The 26,623-nt window shown below is 35.7% G+C and overlaps 1 protein-coding gene across 3 annotated transcripts in view; it reads left to right on the top strand.

Moving 5' to 3' along the window:
• The first annotated feature begins 285 nt into the window (after positions 1-285).
• LOC129758495 (uncharacterized) overlaps positions 286-26,623 on the top strand; it is a 27,958-nt gene continuing 1,620 nt past the window's right edge. Inside the window, exons 1-7 of one of the 3 annotated variants that reach the window (XM_055755999.1) lie at positions 286-716; positions 8,870-8,949; positions 9,168-9,385; positions 10,455-11,216; positions 11,281-11,634; positions 11,700-12,092; positions 12,190-12,349. In XM_055755999.1, the coding sequence (XP_055611974.1) occupies positions 501-716; positions 8,870-8,949; positions 9,168-9,385; positions 10,455-11,216; positions 11,281-11,634; positions 11,700-12,092; positions 12,190-12,349 (2,183 nt within the window). In that variant the 5' untranslated portion in view covers positions 286-500. Of the gene's footprint in view, positions 717-8,869; positions 8,950-9,167; positions 9,386-10,454; positions 11,217-11,280; positions 11,635-11,684; positions 12,093-12,189; positions 12,350-26,623 lie in introns of all 3 variants that reach the window. The other 2 variants (XM_055755998.1, XM_055756000.1) reach the window with 2 other exon arrangements.

The raw sequence follows: 26,623 nt of genomic DNA, 5'->3' as shown, positions 1-26,623 counted from the left end.
AACTTTACCTCCCATTTCTTTTCGTAACAATTGCCTCACCGACGAGTTGATGGTATATAACAAGTCTCCGGTCGACATAAGCAAAATACTTATCACTTGTTGTTCGGACCCGTTATTCTATTCGGCAACTAGCTACCTATTTTGTTTTCCTTTTGACCTGGTCGGACTCTATTCTATAACAACGGCCAGAACGCCTCAGCAACAAATGGTCGGAAAACTTCCCCCGACAACAGGTGAACTTGTAAGGATGCACCGAAGTTGACTTACCTTGCAAAGTCCAGCAGGAAAGCGTTCAGTTTTCCCGTGGTCGTCGGTCGTCTAGTATCGTTTTGCGAAAAACCAAAATCGAAACTAATTTCCTCAATCTAACACCTGGAATTTTTTGTTCAACCGATTGTATTAGTCATCAATTAGTGAAGAAAAAGTGCGTATTTCGTGGGTTTTTATAGAAGATCACGGAGATAAAGTATCTCAAACTAAGGCTCCAGTGAAGCCTTGCCATGAGAGCCGCGATTCGGGTCTCATGCTTGATTGGGAATCCGAAAATTAACCAAACCGTTGTGATCCTGCTGCTGGTGGGGTTGCTTTCTGGCGCTGAAGGATTTGCGAAAGTATATCGGAACAACGAAATATGTGGAGTGTACAACGGTCATCGTGTTTATCTCGAGCTGGGAGATCGTGGGCTGTTGCAGGCCACCAATGTGACTGTGTCCAAAGTAAGAGCTACAAATCCATATTTTTTTCAAATTTTAATTTTTCAAAAAAGGGGTCGAAAAATTAGAAGCAATCAGTCTGCCGGCTATGATGGGGAAAATAGGTGACCTTTTTCTAATTGGATTTGATGTGGGGAAAAACACACCACCAGGGAAAACTTTTACTGGACTGGACTGTTTACTTACAATTGATCGGACATGTAAGAACAGGGCAAACGACGTTGAAGTAAAGGAGATTTGTGTAAAGTGAAGGATTAAGATGATCTCAAATCCAACAGAAGTCTGAGTGAGCGGCTTTCATCAAAAGAAAGGTTGAAAGAAAACTAACAATATGGTTTAACCCTCATCCGCATTAGATTTCATTACCCTAATCAGCACTTGTGGTGTCAATTTGACACCACAAGCTCAAATCGTTATAACTTTTGGCGTATTAGACCGATTTAAACAAAACTTACATTAAAAGAAACCTTGTAATGTCAGTAAAATATGTTTAGAACATTATATATAGCTAAAGTTACAAGTTTTCTCGTTATTCAGCATGAAAGAAAAAAAATCCGAAAAAACATGCCTCACGAAAACTGCTGTAGTTCATATGTTAGAGTAAAGTGGGGCAAGAGTACGCACTTAGTTGTGTACTTATCGTATCTCTTCAAAGAACAAAGTATCGATTATACTAATTAAACCAAATTAAAGTAAGGCTCTTTACCTTGATTGTATGACGCAAAAAGTTTTGATTATGTTTCTAAACATTGATAAAAAATCATATTTTTCAAAAATTACCAAAGCGTACTCTTACCCCACCAGTGGGGCAAGAGTACGCATGAGGTGGGGCAAGAGTACGCATATAATAAGCTCATTGTATTTCATTCCGGTCAGGTATAAGAGAGGTCTTGAATCATTATAATAGTTTATTAAACAAAACAAAACCTTTATTTCATAAACAATAGTTAAAATAAAACAGTGATTTTATGGGTAACGCTGTTCGCTTCAGCAAAGGCAAAGGCGAAGTGACGCAAATCACTGAAAGTCAGACCGTAAAAAGCACTGTGCAGCGCTCTGCAGTGATTTACGAGATCCTCTGACTGCTGAGGGGTAAAAACTGAAGTGAATTGTCCATGGCTTTTAGCACCGAATCCCTGGTCGAGAAAAATGATTGTTATTCACAATTCAATACAAAAATATCTTCTGTTGATTACCTTCTTAAGGCGTTTAAGCAAGGTTGATTCCGAAGTCCCGAGGCTTTCAGCAATCGGGCGCTTCGTTTTTCCGTCCTTCAACCGCTGCCTGGCGTTTTCCACCATCTCCGGAGAGCAAATCTTCCGGCTGGTTTTTCCTTTGTACGTCCTGATTCTTGAAAACATGATTATTCTTTGGGTTAGCTTTCCAAATGCTATCAAAAAGACGAAGGAAACCAACGCGTACTCTTGCCCCACCAAACGTGCGTACTCTTGCCCCCTACGACCATTTGTGAAAAAAGCTAAAAGTGCTAAATATTCCGATCATATCCTGGCATGAGTGTTCCACAGATTTAATCTATATTAACTATGTGTCCTTTGTCACGTATGCAGATTTGATTAGCGGATTTCCACGAAGCATAATAATGTTTCAAAATACGCAAAAAATAACATAAAAATTGGAAAAACTAAAACCTATCTCATTTCTCCGACGTGCGCGAACCAAACCACAAACAAAAACACATATGATCAGCTGACTCGATGACCTGTCAAACCGGTACAGTGTTGCTAGTTTCAGTGTTGTCGTTTACTGTAAAAGCCTAGTGCGTACTCTTTCCGCCTGCGTACTCTTGCCCCACTCTACTCTACACGTCCAAAAAAATATTTGCCTTATGCATATGAAAGCTGAAGTTAATGCCTACATCATGAAGACAAGAAATATTTTTTTAAATTTTTTTAAATGAAATGGTCACAAAAAGTTCAAAAAAGTGGTCCAAAAAACCTACTTTTCATTCGATTGCTAGTAAATATTGTTTGAGCGATGGTAGAGTTTTGAAAAAAATATGACTACAAAATGTATAAAAATTCTAACATTTTGCTGTCTTTAGATTTTTGATGCAACAAAAATTGAATTTACTGGAATTTTTCAAAGTTCACTACTTTGCGCGATTTTTTTACAAATTGAAATTTCATCTTTTTTTGTGGTCCACCGTCAGGTTGTACCCGGATTATCAGTGCTTTTACTTTGTTTGGACCAACCAAGAGTATATTCATTGGAAAGCATATTTAATCTTCATTCTAGTGAGGTGCAACAAATCACGCTGTGAGTTTTCACAAAAATATGAAAATTATAAACGTAAAATCATTCCTGAATTTCTAGAACTACAAGCACCTCGTCCAGCAAAACGTGTTTGTTTGCTCTCCGAGTAGGTACGGTGGGTGGTGATTCGGGCAGAGAGCGAAGCCGACAGACGAAATAGTGATGCGTGTCGTACGTTTCTCGGTTGGAAACTTTCTATTGACAGTAGTTCTCGTTTGCTAGTCACGACACGCATCATTATTTCGTCTGTCGGCTTCGCTCTCTGCCCGAATCACCACCCACCGTACCTACTCGGAGAGCAAACAAACACGTTTTGCTGGACGAGGTGCTTGTAGTTCTAGAAATTCAGGAATGATTTTACGTTTATAATTTTCATATTTTTGTGAAAACTCACAGCGTGATTTGTTGCACCTCACTAGAATGAAGATTAAATATGCTTTCCAATGAATATACTCTTGGTTGGTCCAAACAAAGTAAAAGCACTGATAATCCGGGTAAAACCTGACGGTGGACCACAAAAACAGATGAAATTTCAATTTGTAAAAAAATCGCGCAAAGTAGTGAACTTTGAAAAATTCCAGTAAATTCAATTTTTGTTGCATCAAAAATCTAAAGACAGCAAAATGTTAGAATTTTTATACATTTTGTAGTCATATTTTTTTCAAAACTCTACCATCGCTCAAACAGTATTTACTAGCAATCGAATGAAAAATAGGGTTATTAGACCACTTTTTTTAACTTTTTGTGACCATTTCATTAAAAAAAAAATTAAAAAAATATTTCTTGTCTTCATGATGTAGGCATTAACTTCAGCTTTCATATGAATAAGGCAAATATTTTTTTGGACGTGTAACATATGAACTACAGCAGTTTTCGTGAGGCATGTTTTTCCGGATTTTTTTTCTTTCATGCTGAATAACGAGAAAACTAGTAACTTTAGCTGTATATAATGTTCTAAACATATTTTACTGACATTACAAGGTTTCTATTGATATAAGTTTTATATGAAGTTCATAATAATTCAAACGACTTAAATAGATATTACTTTTGTGGTGTCAAAATGACACCAAAAGTCGGAAAAGGGAGTTTTTTTGTCCAGGCTTCCAGGGTTCGTCCATAAAAAAAGTAAAGATGCAATATTGAAGAACTTTTGAATTCATTAAGGGTCCCCGAAGATTTTTTTGTATTTTGAAGCTTCTGAAAGAAGTTACAAGCCTTCAAACTTGCAATGGTGTCAAAATGACACCCTAATGCGGATGAGGGTTAATAGAAACGTCGCTGGTGAGCCGACAGCTGAACACAGACTTCCGACGATCTAGTCCTTCATTTTCCTTTGTCGGAAGTCAGTCGAAAGTCGGAAGTCTGGACTTTGGAAGTAAAATTTAGTGCTGGCGCGACAATAAGTTCAACTAAATTTCAGCGCGCTCCTTGTGAAGAGCGGATAATGTTTCAAGATGTGACGACTTCTTGAAAGGAATTCAGATCACTTATCGCTTCTAGGATGTTTATTTATCAAAAAGAGAATTAATTCCAGTGCAATCTGGGACAAAACATGTCAACACAGGTTTCAAGCAATTTGAAGTTGCTTGATTGGTATAGAATTAGATGAATTTGAGCAAGATATCTTAAAAACATTTGTTGAAAAGAGTGATGATCCTAAACCTTGAGCATATCATGCACATATCATACACGTATCCGCACGGCCAGGCAATTCTGGGAGATTTTAAAAATATTTGGAAAACAGGGAAAATCTGAACTAAATCCATGCATTAATCCTAACATACAATGGGGTAGTGAAAGAAAATTACTGGAAAATAAACCTTTTCATCGAATCACATCAGAAGCGTTCAAATCTTATCAAAGGATTAAACATAAAATACTTTCACTTTCGAAGTTATTCTAGAAATTTTCTTTTGACACAAAAACTAAAACTTTTCAAAACGAAATTCGAGTTTTTCATTTATTTTAGTAAATAATGTGAATAAATCCGGGCTAAATCCAGAAAGTTTTGAACAATATCTGTGCATCCTGGCCAGATTTAACTCAAACTCTTTAATGAATTTATAAGCAAGCCCGAATTTATGTATGAATCCTAGGAAATTTGTTATAACGTATAATCGAAATATAAAGCGTTACATGTCAGCATTCTCCAGTACGATCAAAGATCCACGGAAACCTTAAGTTTTTGGTGATTAAGTACCTAGCTTTTTTAACTTTGTGTTGTATATTTTATGAAATATCCAACATCATTTAGAAAATTTTACAAATCTGTTATAGTGTAAATTTTTAATATTTAGGTATATTCGACCTATTCGATGAGCCGAACATTCGGCATAAAGCAACTTAAATCTGGACGCGCTGTTAATTATACCACAGCGCTTCTAGTGGTCGGTTCTGGAATGTTTTGACAGTACTTTGTTTTGGAATGTTTCCTCTATCAGTGGAAAAAAAATCACTTGGGAAAATGTGGTAGAAAATTTAACACTTTTAGCACATTTTGAAAATTTTGCCATGCAAAATCATTTTCAAGATGTGGCCTGTAATTTCGCATGCTGTGATTCAAAAATAGCTCGATTTCTATCACATACGGCGAAAAAGAAACAGTGTTGTAAAAAAATACAACGTCCAAAGATCTTGAAAACATTTTTGCATGGTAAAGTTTTCAAAATGTGCTACAAGTGTCAAAATTTCTACCACTTTTTCCTAACACGAGTGATCTTGCGATTCGTTTTGTTTCAATAAAGTTACACGTGATGGAAGCTGTGAAACGAAACTTAATATTGGACACCCACATCAAAAAACCGACGTGGTCAGGTTCAAAAATCGGGAAATCCTTGAAAATAGTCAAATCGACCGTGTGCAGCGTTCTCAAACGTTTCCGTGAGATGCAAACTTTTGATCGGCAGGTTCATACCAAGCGTCACAGTGGAACTAAGGATCGGAAACTGCGTTTGTTTTCCTGTTTACAGTTTTGTAACAAGTTACAAAAAGTGGATTTTTTCAGTACGAGTCGTAGATTTTTCCAACGAGATGGAGTTCCAGTAGCTGTTGCCTTGTAAGGACGTCAAAATTTCCGTCCCGTGAAATTTTTTTAACAGAAGTAAGAAAGTAGTAGGGGAGAATGGGGATACTTGATCCCCTTTTCTTATTTTTATCATATCTTTTTGGAAAAATTTAGCACTTCGACACCTTTTGCATTTTCAGACAGCGTGTAATTTCAAGTTTCTATGCTCAAAAAGTTGGAACGATACAAGAACCCGTAGATGAACTAGAAGTATTTTCGTGGAATAAAAAAGGCGATATTTTTAAAGTTAAGGAAGACTTGATCCTTCATTGAATGAGACTTGGTCTTTCATTTCGGGGCCCTAATCCTTGGAAAAAAATCAAACGAAATTTCAGAATATAATGTCAATTGACTATTTTGGTCATGTTTTTTTTCTCATTTCACAATTTATAAATATCCGAAGAAGGAAATTTCATAATTATAACTCAACCTATTGGCATTGCATACTTTAAGGCGCTTTTTTCTAGATTTAAGAAAAAAAATCAATTTTCTTAGCCCTTTTTTACCAGACAATTATTGTATGGATATCAGTTATTGGCTAAATATTAGTTATCTCGTAATTAGCAATGATCACAATCTATTGAGAAGAAAAATATTCCTTTTTAAACTCTAGGAATCAATAGAACCCATAGTCAACATTTTAGAAAACTTGGTCTGAAAAATGTTGAGAGTTTACCATCGTTTTGAAAACATGGTATTTTCAAGTTCATGTTACACTCTAACGGTTAATATAATGAAATATAGGGGAGATGAGGGCATAACGAGCACCCGAGGCATAATGAGAAGTCCATTTTTCTACATAAGTACGTATTTTCTTAAACAAATTTTCATGAGGACTTGTTTCGTACTACCTATAGTATTAATTTTTCACCAAAAAAAAAAAAAAAACTTTTCATATTTACAGAAATATTAAATAATAACCAGCTAGGTTCTCAAGTGACGAAAATATTATAATTTTTGAGCACCACCAAATAAGCTTTTATGACCTTTAAATCATCTTGATCTGAAATGTACGCACTGCAACATGATCTACACATTGTTTCAAAATTTTCAGCATCATAAAATTTTTGATTTTTCACTTTAATCAATTGTAAAACGCGTTTTTACTTTAATTTGTTCACTAGAGGCGAACAGAGCACTTTCAATGAAGGCATATTGAGCATTTTCTGCCGGAGAATCTAGCAGCGAATTCAACTCGATGAAGTCAACTGAATAATAGAGCTACAGCTTAATTTGTATCGTCTGACGATTTGGCCTATTGGTTAGATGTCGGAGAGGTAATCAGTAGACTCGAGTTCGATTCCTGTTCGAGGAGATTTTTTTTTGCACATACCATTCATGATTGATTTTTTTTATTGTTACATTATACGGCTAATAGCATCAAAGCATCATCCGTCAAACAAAACACCAGAAACATAATGTATGAACATGTGTTAATTCTTCGAATTCTACAAACAGACCTAGATTATTTTGTTTTTGCTTTGTTTGATGAATCTTCACCGTTTAGTGCAATCATGATCATGAATGATAAAAGAAGAAAAAAAATCACCTCCACCAGGAATCGAACTCGAGCCTACTGATTATCTCTCCGACATCTAACGAATAGGCCAAATCGTCAGACGATACAAGTTGAGCCGTAGCTCTATTACTCAATTCCCGGCAGAAAATGCTCATTATGCCTTCATTAATGGTGCTCATACTGCCTCGGGCGGTTTCTCATTATGCCTCTACAGTGACTGGTTTTCAGCTTACGGCAAAATTTTTTAAAATGCATCTTTAAACGTTTTTATCTACTTTTTCAAATTTCATCCAATTAGACAATAGACTGTTTGAGTGTCGGAACACGAAACAATGATGTAATTCACATATTACAGCTGTTCTCTATGGTTAAATAAGCATTTTCCTTAAGGTGCCCATTATGCCCTCATCTCCCCTATATTTTTGTTATAATTTGTTCATGTCAGAAACATTGTAAAGTGATAAAAAATTATCTTCAAGTCACATTTAGTGTAATTTTTCAAACAAAGTTAAATAACTCAAGTATCCGAAGTATGGGCGATGAAATCAAAAAGTTATTCCTTCTCTCCTTAAGAATAACCCGTAAGATCTGTAAAAAATTGGGTCAAATTTTAGCTGCATCCCACTTGCACTAATGGAAAACCTTCACCCAAATTCGGCAGCGCTTCCATCGCCTATAGTGTGCTATGATGATAGAAAAATCACGTGAATATTCCTAACACCAAAAAGATATGTTGGTAAAAGAAGAAGAAAAAGAAAAACAATTAAGTATAAACAAACTCCTCTTCCTTGTGATTATTAACATAAAATATACCAGAATTCTTGCATGACTTTTTGCCTGTTTATCAAATTTATCAAAATTTCAACTGTTCCTGTAATGGCACTGGGCTTATACTCTTTATTGGACCTATATCTCAAAAATTTTATAAATTAAGTTTTTCGCAAAAAATATGGCAACTTTATTGAAAATTTAATTTTAAACGAAACATTTTCATAAATAAATTTTATAGTTTTTGAACGATTCAACTTGTAGCTTATTTACTTAAAGTTTACAAAACTTGTTGGATATGCACAAGAATAAGATACATATCTATGTAGGTTTTTGTTTATGCCCTCATGAAAATCCAGCAAGTTAACGGGAAAATTCAAGAACAAAGGTCACTTTATCTCCCAACTATGTCGCAATTCTTATCGATCTCGTTATGTTATAAAATAGTTTGACCATAACGTATGGGCATAAGTACCACGTATGTCTGTTTTTGTAATGAGTATATTTACCTTTCTTACCTTTTTCTCCAAGCAAACCAATCAGACGGCGCCCTCCGTCTGCACCCTGGAGCTGGTAACCTGCCCATCATGTAACTTCAAAATCTCATTAAGGTGAGCAGGAGGCGCTCGATAATATGGTGTTTACAAAAGTCGGCTTTTTGTGTCATACCTATAAGGCCGACGCACATTGCGTCACACTCAATTTCCGAACAGCCTTAGCGCGTGGCATATTTTTGCACATATCCCTTCCCCCAAGCTAAACGGCCGCCTTATGAAAGCCCCAGAGGTCTAATAATAAATCTTCTAATCCGGCTCTTACACTTTTCCAGCTACTCGAATTTTCCCACAAAGTGCTCGCACCACAATGAGATGCCCTGCCGGTGCGATTATTTGGAATTTTCCGAGCCCCCGTTCGATCTGGAACAGTCTGGAAGGCGGAACTGCGGTCAGGATGTGGTCTACCAAACGCAAACCCGCTCGGTGATGATAAGGTTTCTGCACTGGAACAATCATTCGCATGCCTTCACCCTGGAATATGTGGCTGAAAGTGAGTACACATTACGGAATTTGACCATGCCAATGTTGATGGCCATTTCTCTTTACAAAAATATAACTAAAGTAGCTACACAGTGCGTGCGTTAAATTGAAAAACTTTCATTTAAGGAAATTGATTTTTTTGTAAACTTTCGTCTTCTTTCCACAAACTGATATTTTTATATTTTTTCCCTTTATTTATTTATTTATTAAGAAATTTAATAATGTTGAAAAATGCATTTTAAAAACGTCTGCCAAAAGCTGAAAATCATTCACTGTGTGGGGCACGTTGAGAACCCACTGTGGCAGTATGAGCACTGTTAATCGGGGTACGATGGGCATTTTATGCCGTAGAATCTAACAGCGAATCCAACTTTATTTTTAAATTCAAAATTTGAATTTTTACTCTTACACCAATTTTCCTTTAGAAAAGCAGAATATTTAAATTTAGAATTTCAGGTAATTACAATAGAGAGCTTAAGTTCATCGTCAATTTTTTAAGCTAATTCTGATTCTAAATTCATCGTTTAGTATCAGCAAATAATTTTGCATCCTTAGGTAGACTCACTTGCTCCAGAATTATTGATTTGCATGATACCTACCTACATTTTTAAATAATTTCTCATTCAAATATTGGCATAAGTACTGATTATCGTCAAAAAAAATAATTTTCTACAATATTTCAGGTTCAAATGTTGATCTGGAAAGAGAATAAAGCATTGAAATTCGTTTGAAGGATTTCAAATTTGTTAACAAATTTGTTCATTCCAGAAGATGATGAAATCCCACTCGCGTTTTACACAATCAAAACCCAAATTTGAGAGGAAGCTCTTTTTTTCATAAGAGGAAGGGGCTTTGAACTTCACAAGAATAATTCCAGGTCCCAAAAACTAATCCACCCTAATTTGTTAAACTTATTGTTCTGTAGTATTCGAGACCGACATAACTTCTTTTTAATCATTATATTAATGACTAGCATAGGGTATTATTCCATCATCAAAGAATGTTTAAAAAAAAACTTAATCGCAACAAATCGTAGAGATACTTTTGAAATGTAATAAACGTTTTTTTCAACATTTTAGGAAACCGAGAAACCTTGCAGGGAGATCCCGGCGAGGTGCAAAATCTCACGGGAGCGAACGTCAAATCCATCATGACGCCATACTTCCCATCGTACTACCCGCGGGACTTCGGCAAGGAGTACTTGCTAAGCTGTAACGTGGAATCCTGTCGTATCAATGTGATTTTCAGTGACTTCCAGCTGGCAAAAACTTCAACCATGGAATTCTACGATTGGAATGGGCAACGATTGAGCGCCGTATCTGGATCCAGTTTTAGACCTCCGGTAGTTCAGAGCAGTGGACCGTCTATGATTGTAAGATTTTACGCGAACGGTGGGTCTGGGTTGGGTTATCGAGCGAAGGTTGCCTTCCTATCGATGGAAGGTGCGGCAAATCCTTCAATGATGCCGGATACGGGTTGCGGGGGTATGGTGGAAAATATTGGAGGTGCAATCACGATGATGAAAATGGTCCCCGGTGAAAATGACAGTCGAATATACGACTGTATTTGGTTGTTGAAGCCTCCCAATACGTATGCTCATCTGAAGACTCATCTTTCGCTGAAAATTGATACCTTTGGACAGATGGGCGCGAATTCGATGCTAACAATCATTCAAGGGGTGACTTCTGATAATAGTATTTTGGACATCGTAAGACCGAACGGAGGAAAATCGGTGAAAAACTACGTTGTGCCCCTAACTGCAGGATTCTATGTCCATCTGAGAGCTACATTTGGGATGCAGTCCAAAATGGCGTTGGTCTACACGGCTTACAGTTATTTAGGTATGAGGGTTTGATCATCTTATGTCAAACGTATTTTACTAAAAATTACATATTACTCTTTCAGACTGCTTCATGGGTTCGGAATTTCTCTGCAAAAATCGAAAATGCATCCCTACGCAGCTGCGCTGCGATGGTTTCGATCATTGCGGAGACGGTAGTGACGAACCAGAAAGCTGTGAAGGACAATGGGAAACCGATCTAGTCGATCGTCGATGGTACTCTCATACCCCAAACTATTACTTCCCAAAAATCGATCGTTATCCAGATTTGCGTACCGCCACTATTATCTTCATAGCAAGTTCATTGGGGCTTATATCCCTTATTTCGGCTCTGATAATACTACTGTATCGAAGCGGAAATCGGGCCCGGCAACAGAGGGAACTCCAAAGTCAACTTCAAACGATAAGTGAACTTTTGGGTAAGTTCAACTCTACTCCATGTACAAGGACAGCTTCAAAAGTCTAATAGTTACTATTACTCAAGCAGATAACAACAGCACTCGTGGAGCTGATGAGGTTGATGAACCCCCGATCTACGAGGCACCGCCAGACTATGACGAAATTATCAAGGTTGGAATGGACGATGACATTAAACCCAAACGTAGAAGACATTCATCTTCGGCTTCCGGTCGAAGAAGCCGAATGCGCCGATCCCGAAGACCTAGCAACACATCTGAAAGCAACAACCCAATTCTTGAGGTTCAACTTCCACCGGAACTTAACGATGGCCCTTCTACCAGCAGCGGAAACATGTTACAGGTTCCATACCAGGAAATAAACAACAACCAGCTTTCCGACCAGGAAGAGGACGACGGCCCAAATGACACACCTTGGCCTCAGCCAGATTCGAATTTCTTCCTCGGAACCAGTACCTTGGGTAAGTACTAACACCCCCGTTATATTTTTCTTTTAAAAGACCTTCTGCAGTGACGGTTGGGTTAAAATCATTCTAACATTCAGAATGGCGTTTGCAGAAACTCCAGCGACGATTGCGGCGAACCCGGCCATCATCGTTGGCGTACACCACCAGACGGCAGCAGCAGCAGCAACAGCGGCGGTCCCGAAAATCTCGTCTGCTAGCGGGCCCAGTCCTCCGCCAACGTACGACGATTCGCAGTACTACAACCGGCAGAGGTGAGTTTTTGAAACAGTTTTTTTCAAATTTGTCTGTGGTTTGATGTGATGGTGTTTCTGAAATTTGTCAAGCCATGTTGTGAATACTTTTTGTATGCAAAACGTTAACTTAAAAATTTCCAACAATCCCGATAAATTCGAAACCGTGGATTTTTTTAGAGATATTTTCGCAGAATTTTTAACTTACAAGTTTTGGTCATTTTGGCCATTTTTGTACCATTCGGTACCAGTTCTCAGTTTTCTTTTTCTCTATTTTCTTAACATGTCCTTCTCGTCTTTGACTGTCTTCTTGCTCTTCCGAAGTTCCCGTTCCATTATTGCTCATCAGTACTGCTCCACCGGGCGCAGCTCCGGACATTTTGGCGGGGTTCATGTCCTGTGGAACAAAATGGACAAAATTGGCCTCATACCACTCCAGGACGCTTTTAGAATAGTGACTAATGCCAAATCTGGCCAAAATAGCGGAGCTACATCGTACTGCTGCAAGAACATCAAAAGCGCTTCTCGAGGCACTCAGATTTGTAGATCTCACCATTTACTGTACCCTTTGTCAAAAAAGGCTCACTTCTCATTCCGCAAGAGCATATGGCCTGACAAACGAGATATTTGAAGGCAAACTTCGACATTTTCTTCTTCTTAAATTTTTCGTCCACATCAAACCTGCTCTTGCCGGTGAAAAACTCCAACCCCGGAATTTGCTTAAAATCGGCTTTCGTATACGTTTCGTCGTCCAACACACAGCAGCCATATTTTGTCAGCATCTTCTCGTAGAGCTTCCGTGCCGAGTATTAGTCGTGTAGATTGATGCCGCTCATCGCGGTTTGGGACATGCCGATCTTTTCGGACAAATCACGGCTTGAGACGTTGGGATTTGCTTTAATCATCCGCTTCACCTTTCCCTCCGTCTTTTTGTTCTTCGGTCCCGGTTTTCTTCCAGCTTCTTTGTCGTGGTCCAACTTTAACCGCTACTGAAGCTTCAACACTCTGGAGACGGTTGAATGGTGAATGTTCAACATTTTTCTCAACTGCCGGTGCGACAGTTCAGGAAATTCCAGCTGTTTGGAAAAAATTTGTTCTCTCGACTCGCGTTGGTTCACCTCTATTTTAGTTGAATCGAAAATCACGACTTCGAGTTTGACAGCATGTAAACAATGCACATCAATGAGAAAGTGTGCAAAATTTAGTTGATTTTTACCCAATGGTAAAAAAGTTATGCTCTGTTGAATGTGTCGCAATAATTCCGGGTTCGTCCTTTACATTTAGATTTCCGAACTGGAATTCGTTTCAAAAGCTCGATCAGATTTAAAATTCGAATTTTAAAAACAAAATTTAAATCATAAATTAACTTTATATTCTCTTATTTAGCAGGCAACTTATTTATTCTACAGATACACTTGAATCTGCCCATCAGGTTTTTGAGAAACATCTCATCAACAATACAATTACTTCACTGAACTCGGAATGAAATAACCTTTCTTGTGAATATAGTTGTATAGCAGCATATTCCGTTTTCATACTCCAAATCCATTGCAACGTAAACTTAGGTGTAATAATAATCAGAGGAAAAACAGATTGAACAAAATTTGTGTTTCGTAATTTGATAATCCAATGATGCTAAAATGCGTAAAATAACGTAAAATTTCTTCTTAACTGTTAAAAAAATTTCACCAATGACTTAAACAATTTAGACCGTTGATAGATTGAAAAGTACGGATTTGACACCTATTTTTTACTTCAAACTTTTGAAAATTCAATAAAGTATATCCACATGTCCAACATACAGCTTTCAACCTAAGCTTTCTTGAGCACTTCGTAAACCTTTTTTCGAGCTATTGATAACTGATCTACAGATTTTTTCCGAATCTAGTAAAAAGTTACAAGCCTCAAAGCTTCCTAAAATGAATATTGACACTCTAGGATGGTTTGAGGTAAAATGTACATCATTATAGTTGATGAAAATTTTCCGTGAAAATTACAAAATCAAGCTTTTTCCGAAAATCAGGAAAAATCGGAGGCTTATCCAAAAATCAGGCAAATTCTGAAAAATCTGGTACATTGGCAACCCTGTGGTCGGTCGCTTCGGAGGTTGCCGCAATTTACGGTCAAATCAAGATGCAATCAGTGATGTTCAAAATTCCAAGAAAACCAATGACACAGGAAGGGTTTTGATCCCTGGAAACTCCCGTTTGCATATTTTCATCCCAATCTGATATATGATAACGTCAATATCGCAACAATTGTGAAAAAATAATATGGACGACCCCTTTTTTTGACGCCTGACTTAAAATTGAATAATTGGAATCAATTGTTTGTCGGTAACAGGGGCGGTCCTAGAGCTCGCTCTAAGGGGGGAGAATACAGTATGTAGCCCCTTTTCTTTCAATATGATCTCATAGAACTTAGATTTAGATATTATGACAAATTTCAAAATTGGAGAATTAGTTTTAACTTTTTAAATCTATTTTCTATTTTTTTTCTCGATATTCTTCGATACAATTCAATCTGCCAATCAATAATTTTCCGTGTGACAGAATATTGATAAAAACCAGGAAGACTTTATGAGCTCATTAAGAAATCTCTTGTTATAAATGTCATTTTACAGATGAGAATGATTCACCTTTTGTTGAATGGAAAAATTTTTCATGAAACTTTTCAATTATTTATTTTTCATGAGCTTCTTCATACCAATGAAAGTTAATCGAAACGAATTTTTCATGATTTTAATTTTGCAGCTAAATGTTCGAGAAACAAATTTTTGAGATTATATTTAAACTATTTAAATTTTAAACTATTTAAAATTTATTTTAAACTTAAAAGCGATTTTAAAACACTTATTTATCTTGTTATATTTTTCAGAATGATGATTCAAAAATATCATGTTGTTTTTAATCGGTTCTTAAATTCATTTCTCATTGTAAATTGTACATAGTTCAAGAATATCATTTCTATTTTAGAACTTCATTAAATCTGAATCGAATGAATTAAAATCTGAATCATTTGTTAGGAATAGTAACAGTTTGCCAACAGAGAGGGCTAATAAAATTAAGAAAATGAAAAATTATACATTTAAAAAAAATCCTTTTTTTTCGATGGAAATTCAGGAATTTGATCAAAATTCATAGAAATTTTAAACCAAAATGAATTTCAGATTTTATTGAAAACAAAACGTTTTGCAATCTTCTACATAGATGTTAAATAAATCATAAACATTAATATTAAAAATTCATAACGCCCTTTTGTGTGTCAGAAATGAAACAGTTATATCATTTTCAATTGAATTTTCTTAAAATTGTCAAATTACTTTGTTCCCTCTAACTTAAGCATTGTATTGTCTCTGAAATTCGAAAATCTAGGCAAAATCTTGATCCTTCATAATAGACAGGATAATAAATGTATTTTTAATCGGTTTCTAGTTATAATGTAAGTTTTTAATTTCATTGAGCTGCAATTCATTAAAAACTGCTAAGTTTTAGAATTATACGAGCCATTGAACCAAATGTTTCGAAAGATTGAAAGTTCTCATTCCAATAATTAAACTGTTTTTGTCAAATCTGAAACTGGAATATTACTTTCAATTGAAATTTTCATTGTGTGAATGATTTGGATTGATGAATCTTAAAATTCACCCGAGCTCAGAAACAAAATTCAAAATTTGGTATTTTAAATTAGGTATATCAGATGGCGTTCTGAAATTTTAATTAAAAACGAATACAAACATATAAGTTTATAACATTCTCATTTTTTAGTTTCATAACTTATTTTTAAATGATGACTGATGGTGAATACAAAATCTGAGGTATGATACTTCGATCAGAATTCTATTTTTTCTTCAAATTCATATACTCGCTCCTGAAATCAAGATTTTGTTACAATATTTTTATTAGATTATTAATGATTATTCGATCTTGAAAATATTTAGAACTAAATAGAACCTTATAGGCAACTTTTGATAAAAATAAACAACAATGATATTTTTTTATTGTTCGATTTGATTGGCTCAAAATATATGCAAGGTAGGGGAGATGAGGGCATAACGAGCACCCGAGGCATAATGAGAACTACGCTTTTCTACGAAAGTGCGTATTTTCTTAAATAAATTTTCATGAGGATTTGTTTCGTACTTCCTATAGTATTAATTTTTCACAAAAAAAGGAATCTCCTTATCATCTTTATAGAGATATTTAAAAAAAAAACTAGCTTGGTTCTCAAGTTACGAAAATATTATAATTTTTGAGCACCACGAAATAAGCTCTTACGATCTTAAAATAACCTTGATCTATAATGTACGCACTGCAACATGATGTATACATTGTTTCTCAATTTTTGCCATCATAAAATTTTTGATTTTTCACTTTTATCAATTTAAAACACGTTTTTACTTAAATTTGTTGACTAGGGGCATATAGAGCACCATATTATCGAGGCATAATGAGCATTTTCTGCCGTAGAATCTAGCAGCGAATTAAAATTGATTTATAGCGCCACACCTTGACTAGTTTTCATCCGACAATTTAGCCTATTGGTAAGGTGTCGGAGAGGTAATCAAAAGACTAGAGTTAGATTTCTGTTCGAGGTGATTTTTTTCCATTCACAATTCATGATCGATTTTTTTATTGTTACATTATACGGCTAGTAGCATCATCCTCCGAACAAAGCACTTAATGTATGAGCATGCGTGAATTGTTTGTATTCTACAAACACACCTAGATTATTTTGTTATTGCTTTGTTTGATGAATCTACGACTCACCTGACTTCATGGAATTGAATTCGCTGCTAGATTCCCCGGCAAAAACGCACATCTTGCTCTGATTAATGGTGCTCATACTGCCTCAGGGGGGGTTCTCATTATGCCTCAACAGTGGCTGGTTTTCAGCTTTTGGCAAAATTTTTTAAAATGCATTTTTTAACGTTTTCATCTAGTTTTTCACGTTTCAGCCTGTTAGGGAATAGGCTTTTCAAGTGTCACGAAACAATAATGTAACCTCCATATTATAGCTATTTTCTATGGTTAAATAACCGTTTTCCTTAAGGTGGCCATTATGCCCCCATCTCCCCTACACCAGAGTAATTGTTTGGAATTTTTCAATATATTGAGTATCTAAATCAAAGTTCATATTTATTTATCTCAACCAAAAATAGAAGTTTAACGCATCTTTGAAACTTTGTGTTCTTTTTTATCCTTATTATAACAAAATGTTCTCTTTCTTGTAAAAAATGGATAAGATCGATCTATTAGGGATCGATTCTCAAGCTTGAATTTTACGGTGAATCGATCCTACGACCGCCCATCTGAATCAATCTTGGAGATCGATCTTTTCCTAAAGATCTAATAGTTCTAGTTAGAACCCATTCCAGGTGACCACTCAGCATTTCGGCAGTTCTTATTTTTCAATCATAAAAAGGAAATGTGAAATTTTCAGAAAATCTAAAATGGGCAAGTTGTGGCATACGCGTAACGACTCCATTAAAACTTCTAATATCAACATGTAGATAATGCTTTAAATTCCGAATAAATTGATATACCTTTTAGATTTGTACGCTATTTAGATTATCTTTTATACACGGGACATCAAAGGGGCATTCGATTCGGGAGAGAGTAGGCGGCTGTCAAACGAAGAGCACGTGTTTTTGGTTTGCTCCGAATTTTGCTCTGAAAAATTAAAATTTCAAAATAAAGTGATTTAAGTGAATACCATCGGAATATTGTGAACTTAAAGTACTGAGAGTGTTTCGGGTCACGGAAATCAGATCCATGGGCAAGGCTTATGGATACTCCATGTTCACCTGGTTGAAATTCGTATCCTTCTTCCCAAAGGCGGATGAACGAAAAACCTCTCGTTACATTTTTGCACATTTAGTGAAAAGTGTTTGTTTGTCCACATCCTTGGATGCTACGTAATGAAGACATCAAGTTGGAAGCATGAACATTAACATTGCTATACTATTTTGAATGTTATTTTCAAAATAAACTGGCGAACATAATGCTGGTGTAGGAAAAAAAATATGTTTGGACGATCGCTATAGCAATTTAGGCATGCTAAGACCAGTCAAACCTTTAAAATATTCCCGATGCCTTTTAGGGTTTGAAGATAAGTATCCTTTTCAAATGGTTAAAACGTAATATGTTTAAAATGTATTTATATTTATATTGAAAAAAGATAAGATGTATTATATTCATATATTTAAAATAGCTTAACTCTATTCAAGGGGATTCGTGGGGGGCTGGATAGGTCACCAAGCGAACGAAAGGCTGACATACAATGGATTGTGGGTTCAAGCCAGCCGGAGTATCTCGTTAAATTTGGAATCATGAGAGGGATACTATGGTTCCTTTTCATAATTCTAAATTTGTTTCGAACAGTCGGAAGAGAGTTTGGTGAGTCAAACCTATCCCAAACCAGTGGTAACGGACCCCTTGGTTGCACTGAAAATATTGTTGGTGAGTTAAGCATGGACAATATTTGAACGTGCGATCGAGACTTCCCGTACCGACACGGGTCGAAAGACCTACACAGCAAATTTTTTTTTGCTGGAAACCAGCAAAATTTTGCTGGTTTTTGTCCCGCTGACTTTCCAGCAAAATTTCCAGCAATTTCAATTGCTGGAAAAAACAGCAAACGTTAATGCTGGTTTCCAGCAATTCAAATTGCTGGAAAATCAGCAATCCAGATTGCTGGAAACCAGCTATTTCTTTCAACACAACCGGCAGTGTTTAGTATGAAATTTATATTTCAATTCAAAATTACAGTTTAATATTGGCTGTGTATATAATAAGCAATAAAAACAATTATTTTCTCCCATTTTCAATAAGGGATTTATTTATTTAAAAAAAACTTTTTTTTTACAACTTTCTAAAACCGGCTCTGGGGTGGCCGCTTTGTGCCGCAGTGTTGATCATCCGCCACCTGTAAAAATAGTTTTGATTAGTATCTTCTATGGAATATCTACCTGTACAATAAAAACTTACCCTTGACTTGATGCCTGGTTGCTAGAATATATAGGAAAATAAAATAATTATATTATTTTAACCTAAATTCGTAAAATAGAATCTCACCTTACTTCAGCGTACGAAACAAAAACAAACTCCAAATTGACAACTCGATTGCTGATTTTCCAGCAAACTAGATCAATTGCTGGAAAGTCCAGCAATTTGAAAACCGATTGCTGATTTTTCAGCAAAAATGACAAGCACATGACCGAATGCTGAAAAATCCAGCAATTCGGCAATCGATTGCTGGTTTCCAGCAAAAATTTGGAATGCTGAACGTTTCCAGCAATTTTTTTGCTGGAAATCGAGGCAAAATTTACAGTGTATCAGCCACTGGTGGGTTTAACTACATACATACATAACATACATACATACATATTTAGATTATCTTTTATACACGTTTTACTGGAACATTGCTCAAACAAATTTGTGGCATCACCGTGGAATGGGTCTTAGATAGAGATGAAAATGGAAGGAAGAGAGAAATCCAAGAGTTAGTGTAAAATGTGAGCTAAGGATTTTGTGTTGTGAACATCTTTAAACTTCTTGTGTGATTCTAAAATTTAAATGCATATTCTTAATTGAAACTATCTACCCAGTTTAATTGTCTTAATTATGGTTTCTGGCAAAAACGGGACTTTCTATTAAAAGTGTATTTTAATGATTTTGATGAAATTTATTAAAAGGTAATAAAAAAAAAACAAATTGATACCCTTTATTTCAAAGTTTTTAGTTTTTTATTTAAATCATGTTTCACAGCCAATGGTTAATTAATTGAAAAAAAGGTTACCTTTCTACGTTTAACATGTCTGTTTTCGATTTGTAACTTAATGATAAAAAATATCTTAAATTGATTTTTGTTAACCCTCTAAACCCGCTTGTACACGGAGTCACGGAGTTTACTACAATCGTCATTAAAGCCAAGCCTATACTTATTTTAATTTGCTTTTTGCGCAGAATGATTCTAAATGTATTTATCTAGCAATCCATACTAATGTGAACTGTATGACAAGCAGTTGTCAAAAGCTACATCTAAAAAACATGAGAAAACATGAGAAATACAAAACACGTCTTAAGGCGATTTTCAAATAAAAAAAACGTCATTAAATCAACAAATATGTAAAATGGTTGCAACCGAAAAAGAACATACTGAATTTAAGTTATTAATCCCATGTAGCTATATAATTTTTGAAGAAAAATGTAAAAATTGTTTCCTAAACGATTTGTAGAACTAAAGTGGTACGTGATCATAACAAATTATCTTTGATTTTTTTCTGTGAAAAGAATTAAGGTTAAGAGTTTTAACATTAATAATAGGTACAATGTTTAAAGAAAGACTTGAAAGTAAGGTTGCCAGTAGAAATCCTACGCTTCTGAAGTGCCTTTTGGAAAAATTGATCACCCCAATCAAAAAATTGACTGCCATTTGTTTGAGAAACATTCCCACGAAGTGGAAAGTTTTGAAAATTCAAAGGTATACAAACAAGGAAAAGTACTGAATTCCTATGAAATTCGAGCATTTTCGTATATTTTTAACGGGGTTTTCCCGAAAGGGGGGTGGGGGAAGTTAATTAATTACTCTAATTACCCCACCCCCCCCACCACCCGTGGATCGCGCCTCCGTAATAACTCCTTAATGATTTTTTTTCCAGATCCTATATATAATGAGATCAATATTACAAAAACATTGTAAAAGTTTGTATGGACGACCACTTTGGCTGGCCCGTTACTTAAAATTTGGTATGTGGTATATGATTTACAGGAAAATTAAATGTAAAATTCTAAACAAAGATTTCAAAATCTTGAACTAGAATTTGAAAATCGTTACATGTTATGTATGTATGTTGGAAATCCACCATGGGTGCACGGATTCACCGCAATTTTACCAAAGTATGAACACCTCTGCATTCTACCTCTATAGACACGAACGACATGAAAGTGCTAAAGTGTCTCTAATTAAGCCAACAAAAAAAAAATCTACCTCTATTCCGCTTATCTCTTATGCAGAATTTTCCATACCCGGCACCATGGCTTCGTGTTATTTGTTATGTCGGTGTGTACTTCGTGTGAATGTTGGTATTTGTTTTGTAGGAATGTTTCAAATACCTCCACAACCATTCAAAAATTCGTAAAAATTTAAATTTTTTAGAAATTTTCATCAGGTATTCCGGCATCCGTGTATATACCTGGATGGTTAGCAGGTTATTGATCATTCTTATTGAAATATGAATAAACACTTTTCATTTCAATAGACATCTTACCTTGCCGCTACCACTCTACCTACCTTACCTTATAACTTTACATTGTTTTTGACTTCTTTGGAATACTTTAATTTTTTTGATACCCAAAGTGGAAGTAGCCCATTTTTTTTGTTCTCACACCTTTAACCCCACTTTTACATTATTATTTATCATTATTATTATTTTTTTGGTCAGACGCAATCGACTGATCCAACCTAAATAACCACGCTTCTAATATGCCACCCTACTTCTGTTTCACTCGTTTTTCACTTTTGCTCTCTCCACTATAGCTCCGTTCAATCGTAAGTAGCGATTGGTTTCGACTAGTTTCTGTCAAGTGGTCGTTGTTCAATGGGCTGATGTTTTGGTCGAAACAGGTCTGGTCGTTGTTCAACGGAGCAAGTTGAAATCGATCGAAACTAGTCGAAACCGATCCAGCTCGAAAGCAGGATTCATTTCTACCACACTAACACACATGCAGCGTGTGTGTTAGACAGAGAGCATGTTTTTGTTTCGTTTTCGCCATTTCATTTTCGTGCTCTGGATGTTTGGATTCAGTCGGCGGTCGGTCCTGTGTGTATCGTGTCGGGATTGTCGCTGTGCTTCCTGCAATTAATTTTTGATACATGATCTCTGCTGGCACCGCAATCAAACGGTTTGATGTGGTGTTTGCGGGAGGTACTTATGAACTTTTTAGGTACCAACCAAAGCCGTGCGAACCCGCCCCCCATGGAGATTTTTTCCAAGTAAAATTTTCGTATAGTTCCGGAATATTACTTGACCTTAAAAGGTGTTTAATAATAAGTGTTGACAAACAAGTCAAAAAAATTTGGTTCGCCTCCGGCGGAATTAACACTTTAATCAACCTGATTTCATTTGACGACACTATAATTGAAAATATAATGTTTAATTGTAAATTTTAAATTGCAATTAAATTAACCTTTTGTTTTAATTGAAACTCTAAATAAGACATACAAAAGCACTAGCTCGTCATTTGAATGGGTTTTAATTAAGAAGTGTAACTGAATAAGAACATAGTTTGAAACGAACCTTTTAACTTCAAAATTTATTAATCGAATACTTGTTTTATACATCGACAAACTGGAAACCTTGTAACAGGAGTTCATTTATGTAATTGAAAATGTTCTGATGATATTTATGTGCCCTGAATCTGAATAAGCAAATTTTTCTACTAGCTTCTACAATTGGAAAGAGACAGATTATCAACTGTCAAAATCCATTCCTACTTGTTTGGACCTATTTCAACCTGTTTCAACCAACTTTCATTGAACACACATTATGTATCCGAACCTGTTAATTTTTTTTCTTCACCACACTTCCTCTCCGGCTTTTACCACCCTTCGCCTGCTGGCTCTCTCAGAACAGAACCATTTGCACTCTCTTCTTCCGAACCGCCGTTTGCCTTCACAATTTTCTCTCGGTCAGTTCTCACTAAATTTTACGCCAGTTTTTCCCGCCCAACACTCTCCCACCTCCCTCTTTGCGAACCGCCGTTCGTCCGCTGAAATTTTCTCCCGGTCGATTCCCGCTAAATTTAAAAAATCGAAGCAAACCAAGTTTTCGGCTACGCTTCCATTTCCACTTCCACCCACTGCTTCACTTGCTGACCCTCTTCCCGACGGGAGCAAAAAATAAAACATTGGCAAGCGAGCATCTTCAGCCATCTTCTGCTTTTTCTTGCTTCTCTAGACGCTTTTTGTAGATCTCCCTCACTTTTTTTAAATGAACTTTTTCTCACAATTTCTACTAAGATCTTTATCAGCTTATAGTATGCCTTTTCTTTGCACTTCTGCCTCTCCCTCTCCTCTGAACCACTGCTTTTTCACAAATTATAATTTTCCGCCTATATTCTCAATATTTTCCCCTCACTCTTTTGAGAAGAAAAACCTCTTCTCCACAATGGCTGCTTTGGCCAAAAATTTAAAATTTGGGCAGGCTTTTCCTGCTTTTCACTTCCCAATTCACTTTTTCTCACTCCCCGAACTATTTCACCACTACCGTACGATTCGCCGCTTGAAATTTCCGAAAAACACCACTTGAAATTAGCCGCTGCCGCTCTTCAAAACGCGTCTGTTCGCTACCAAATCACGAGACAGAATGCGCGAATTTAAAAATCGTTACATTGTTTTTTATGGCCTTACCCGAATTTCCTTGCCACATGGTACTCAACTTAAGTATCATGAATCGCAAGCAAAATTTGCTATCATTTAGCACTTAATTAGCACCAAGTACCGAACAAAATAATTTTATGAGAAGCTGTCTCAAAAGTAACTAAATACTACTGCTTTAGCGGAAATGCCATACAACATCGTTCAACTTTCGATTATGGAGGTTTTGAGAGCTAAATAATTCAAATTTTCGCTAATTAAAAAAGCGTTCATTTTATGATTTAAAACAACTAAAAGTGATCGAAATTGTGAGAAGAAAATCGGTAATGGAGAGCGGGATTTTACAAAGAGAAATAATAAACTTAAAAACCCTTCTTGATACCAGGATTGGAATGAAATTTAATATACATACTAAGGTTGCCAGAATTTTTTTCACTACCATCCGGGCCTAGCAATTCCGGGCATTTTTTCAAAAAAACCTGGCAAAATCCGGGCAAGGATTTCAATTTTTCAAATCCAAAACCCGGGCAAAAACCGGGCAAAATTTAGGTGTTACCTATTATATATAGAAGCAAAGAGAAAATGCAAAAAAAAATCGAAATTAATATTTCATTAATGTAATTGCAGACTTCCAACATCTATTTGGAACACTTAAATATTTAAAGGTTTATAAAAGTAAATCAGCGAAATTATTTGAAACAACCGGTGAAAATTTCCATACCGATAATCGATTTTGCTGAAACGTACTCAAAAACTTTGATTTTTTTTTGGTTTCTTTGTGAAAATTGTTAAAAAATCCGGGCAATATCCGGACTTTTTTCACGATATCCGGGCAACCGGGCCGGTCCGGACTTTCTCGAAATTTTGCATCAAATATCCGGGCAATCTGGCAAGCTTTTACATACATGAACAACTAAGTAGTTTTTTTTCCCAATTTCGTCATAAATGTATTGAATCACAGCACATTTTTCAACGATCGGTGCGATAGGGATCATTATACGATCCGTAATAAACACGTGTTTACGTCTGGTTTATAAAAATTGAAGGCCGAGCACAGAAACACATGTTTTTTTTTTTTTTTTTTTTTTTTTTTTGTAGCGGCCCACCACACTCCCCCACACCAAAAAGCTCATTAGAGCCCCCTGGTAATGGACGCTACTGTTCTCAGCATGTCTGGCAGCAACAAAAATTAATAAAAAACGCGGGCAAAATTTTACTCATGCTGAGAACTGAAATGTTTAAATTTAGTGCGAGGAAATGTAATGATAATACTAAATTAAATACTACATGGATCTCAATGGAAAACAGATTTCCTTTAAAGAGATCCACTATTTGATATTAATACTACTAAGCAAACATTTAATCAAATAAGACATTATAATTTAAATAATTAATAAAAAAAAAAGAACACACAAAGAAACTAAATTGCTACAAAAATTAATTATAAAAGAAGAAAACTGGTCACTGATCGATCGGTTTTTAACGACTCAATTTTTCTTTTAATAGCTGTATTACTTTGATTTTGAACGTGGAACGGTTGTTGATGGTTTTTATTTCATTAGGCAAGGCATTGTACTTAGTTGGACCAATAAATGATATTCTTTTTTGACCTAAGGATGTCACGGATCGGCTTCGTTGTAAAAAATCTGACTGGCGAGTGTTATGAGTACGCAATCCCGTTGTAAAATGGATGTTTTGATTACTGAAACTTGTGTGTAAATTGTCGTAGACATATATTACAGTTTGTAAATCGCAAAGATCTTTTAATGGAAGAATGTTATGGGCTCTTAAGGTGTAGAGCTGTTGGGTAGGAAAGAGCAACGGTAGTCTATAAATATTTTTTAAGCATCTATTCTGGAGAGTTTGAAGTTTTTGTAAATTTGACAAGGAAGCTCTTCCCCATATCATAATAAGATAGTTAATATGAGAGTGAATAAACGCAAAGTAAAATTTCAATAAAACATGTTGAGGCACAAAATTTCTCAATTTCCATAGGATACCACAAAGAGGAGAAACTTTTTTCTCTAGATATTCTGTGTGACGACTCCATCAAAGAGTTTCATCTAGGTAGATTCCTAAATATTTAAAGCATTTTACCCTCTCAATAACATTTCCATTTATCGTTGGGTCAATATTCGGAGGTAATCTTTTATGTGAAGAATGAAATAACATGTATTTGGTTTTCGTATAGTTGAGTGAGAGCAAGTTGGTATTAAAATATTTAGATAACAATTTCAAGTCATTTTCAATTTGTTGAATGATAATATCAGTAGATGCTGCTGAGTAGAAAATTGCTGTATCATCAGCGAATAGGCGTGCTGTGCCTTTTAATGGTAAGTTACAGAGATCATTAACATACAACAAAAAAAGTAACGGACCTATATTGCTACCTTGTGGTACACCTACATCAATATTTCTTACCACGCTTTTGGTATTTTCAATCACTACAAATTGCTTCCGCCCCTCTAAGTAACTGCGAAGGATATTATTAGCTGTTCCTCTTATTCCATATTTGTCTAGTTTGGATAGTAATATTTCGTGATTCAATGTATCGAAAGCTTTTTTAAGGTCCAAAAACAATGCTCCCACAATATTTTTGGAATCAATTTTAGAAATAATGGAGTCGACTAGTTCTGAGATGGCAATTAGTGTGCTCGAGCCGGATCTGAAACCATATTGCAGCTTATAAAGTATGTCATGCTGGTTCAGGAAATTTACAATTCTGGTCACAAGAAGTTTTTCAAACACTTTACCAAAAACACTTAAGGTAGATATTGGACGGTAGTTGTTTATATCATGGGAATCGCCAGCCTTAAAAACAGGAATAACTTTTGAGATTTTGAGGCATTCAGGATAAATTCCAGTCTCTAAAATGTAATTAAAATATTCCTTAAGTATGATAGAGAATTTGTCATG

The sequence above is a fragment of the Uranotaenia lowii genome, chromosome 3 (genome assembly GCF_029784155.1).
Source record: "Uranotaenia lowii strain MFRU-FL chromosome 3, ASM2978415v1, whole genome shotgun sequence".
NCBI lineage: Eukaryota > Metazoa > Arthropoda > Insecta > Diptera > Culicidae > Uranotaenia > Uranotaenia lowii.
The sequence above is the reverse complement of the archived record's forward strand: the minus strand, read 5'-3'. Positions and strand labels throughout refer to the sequence as shown.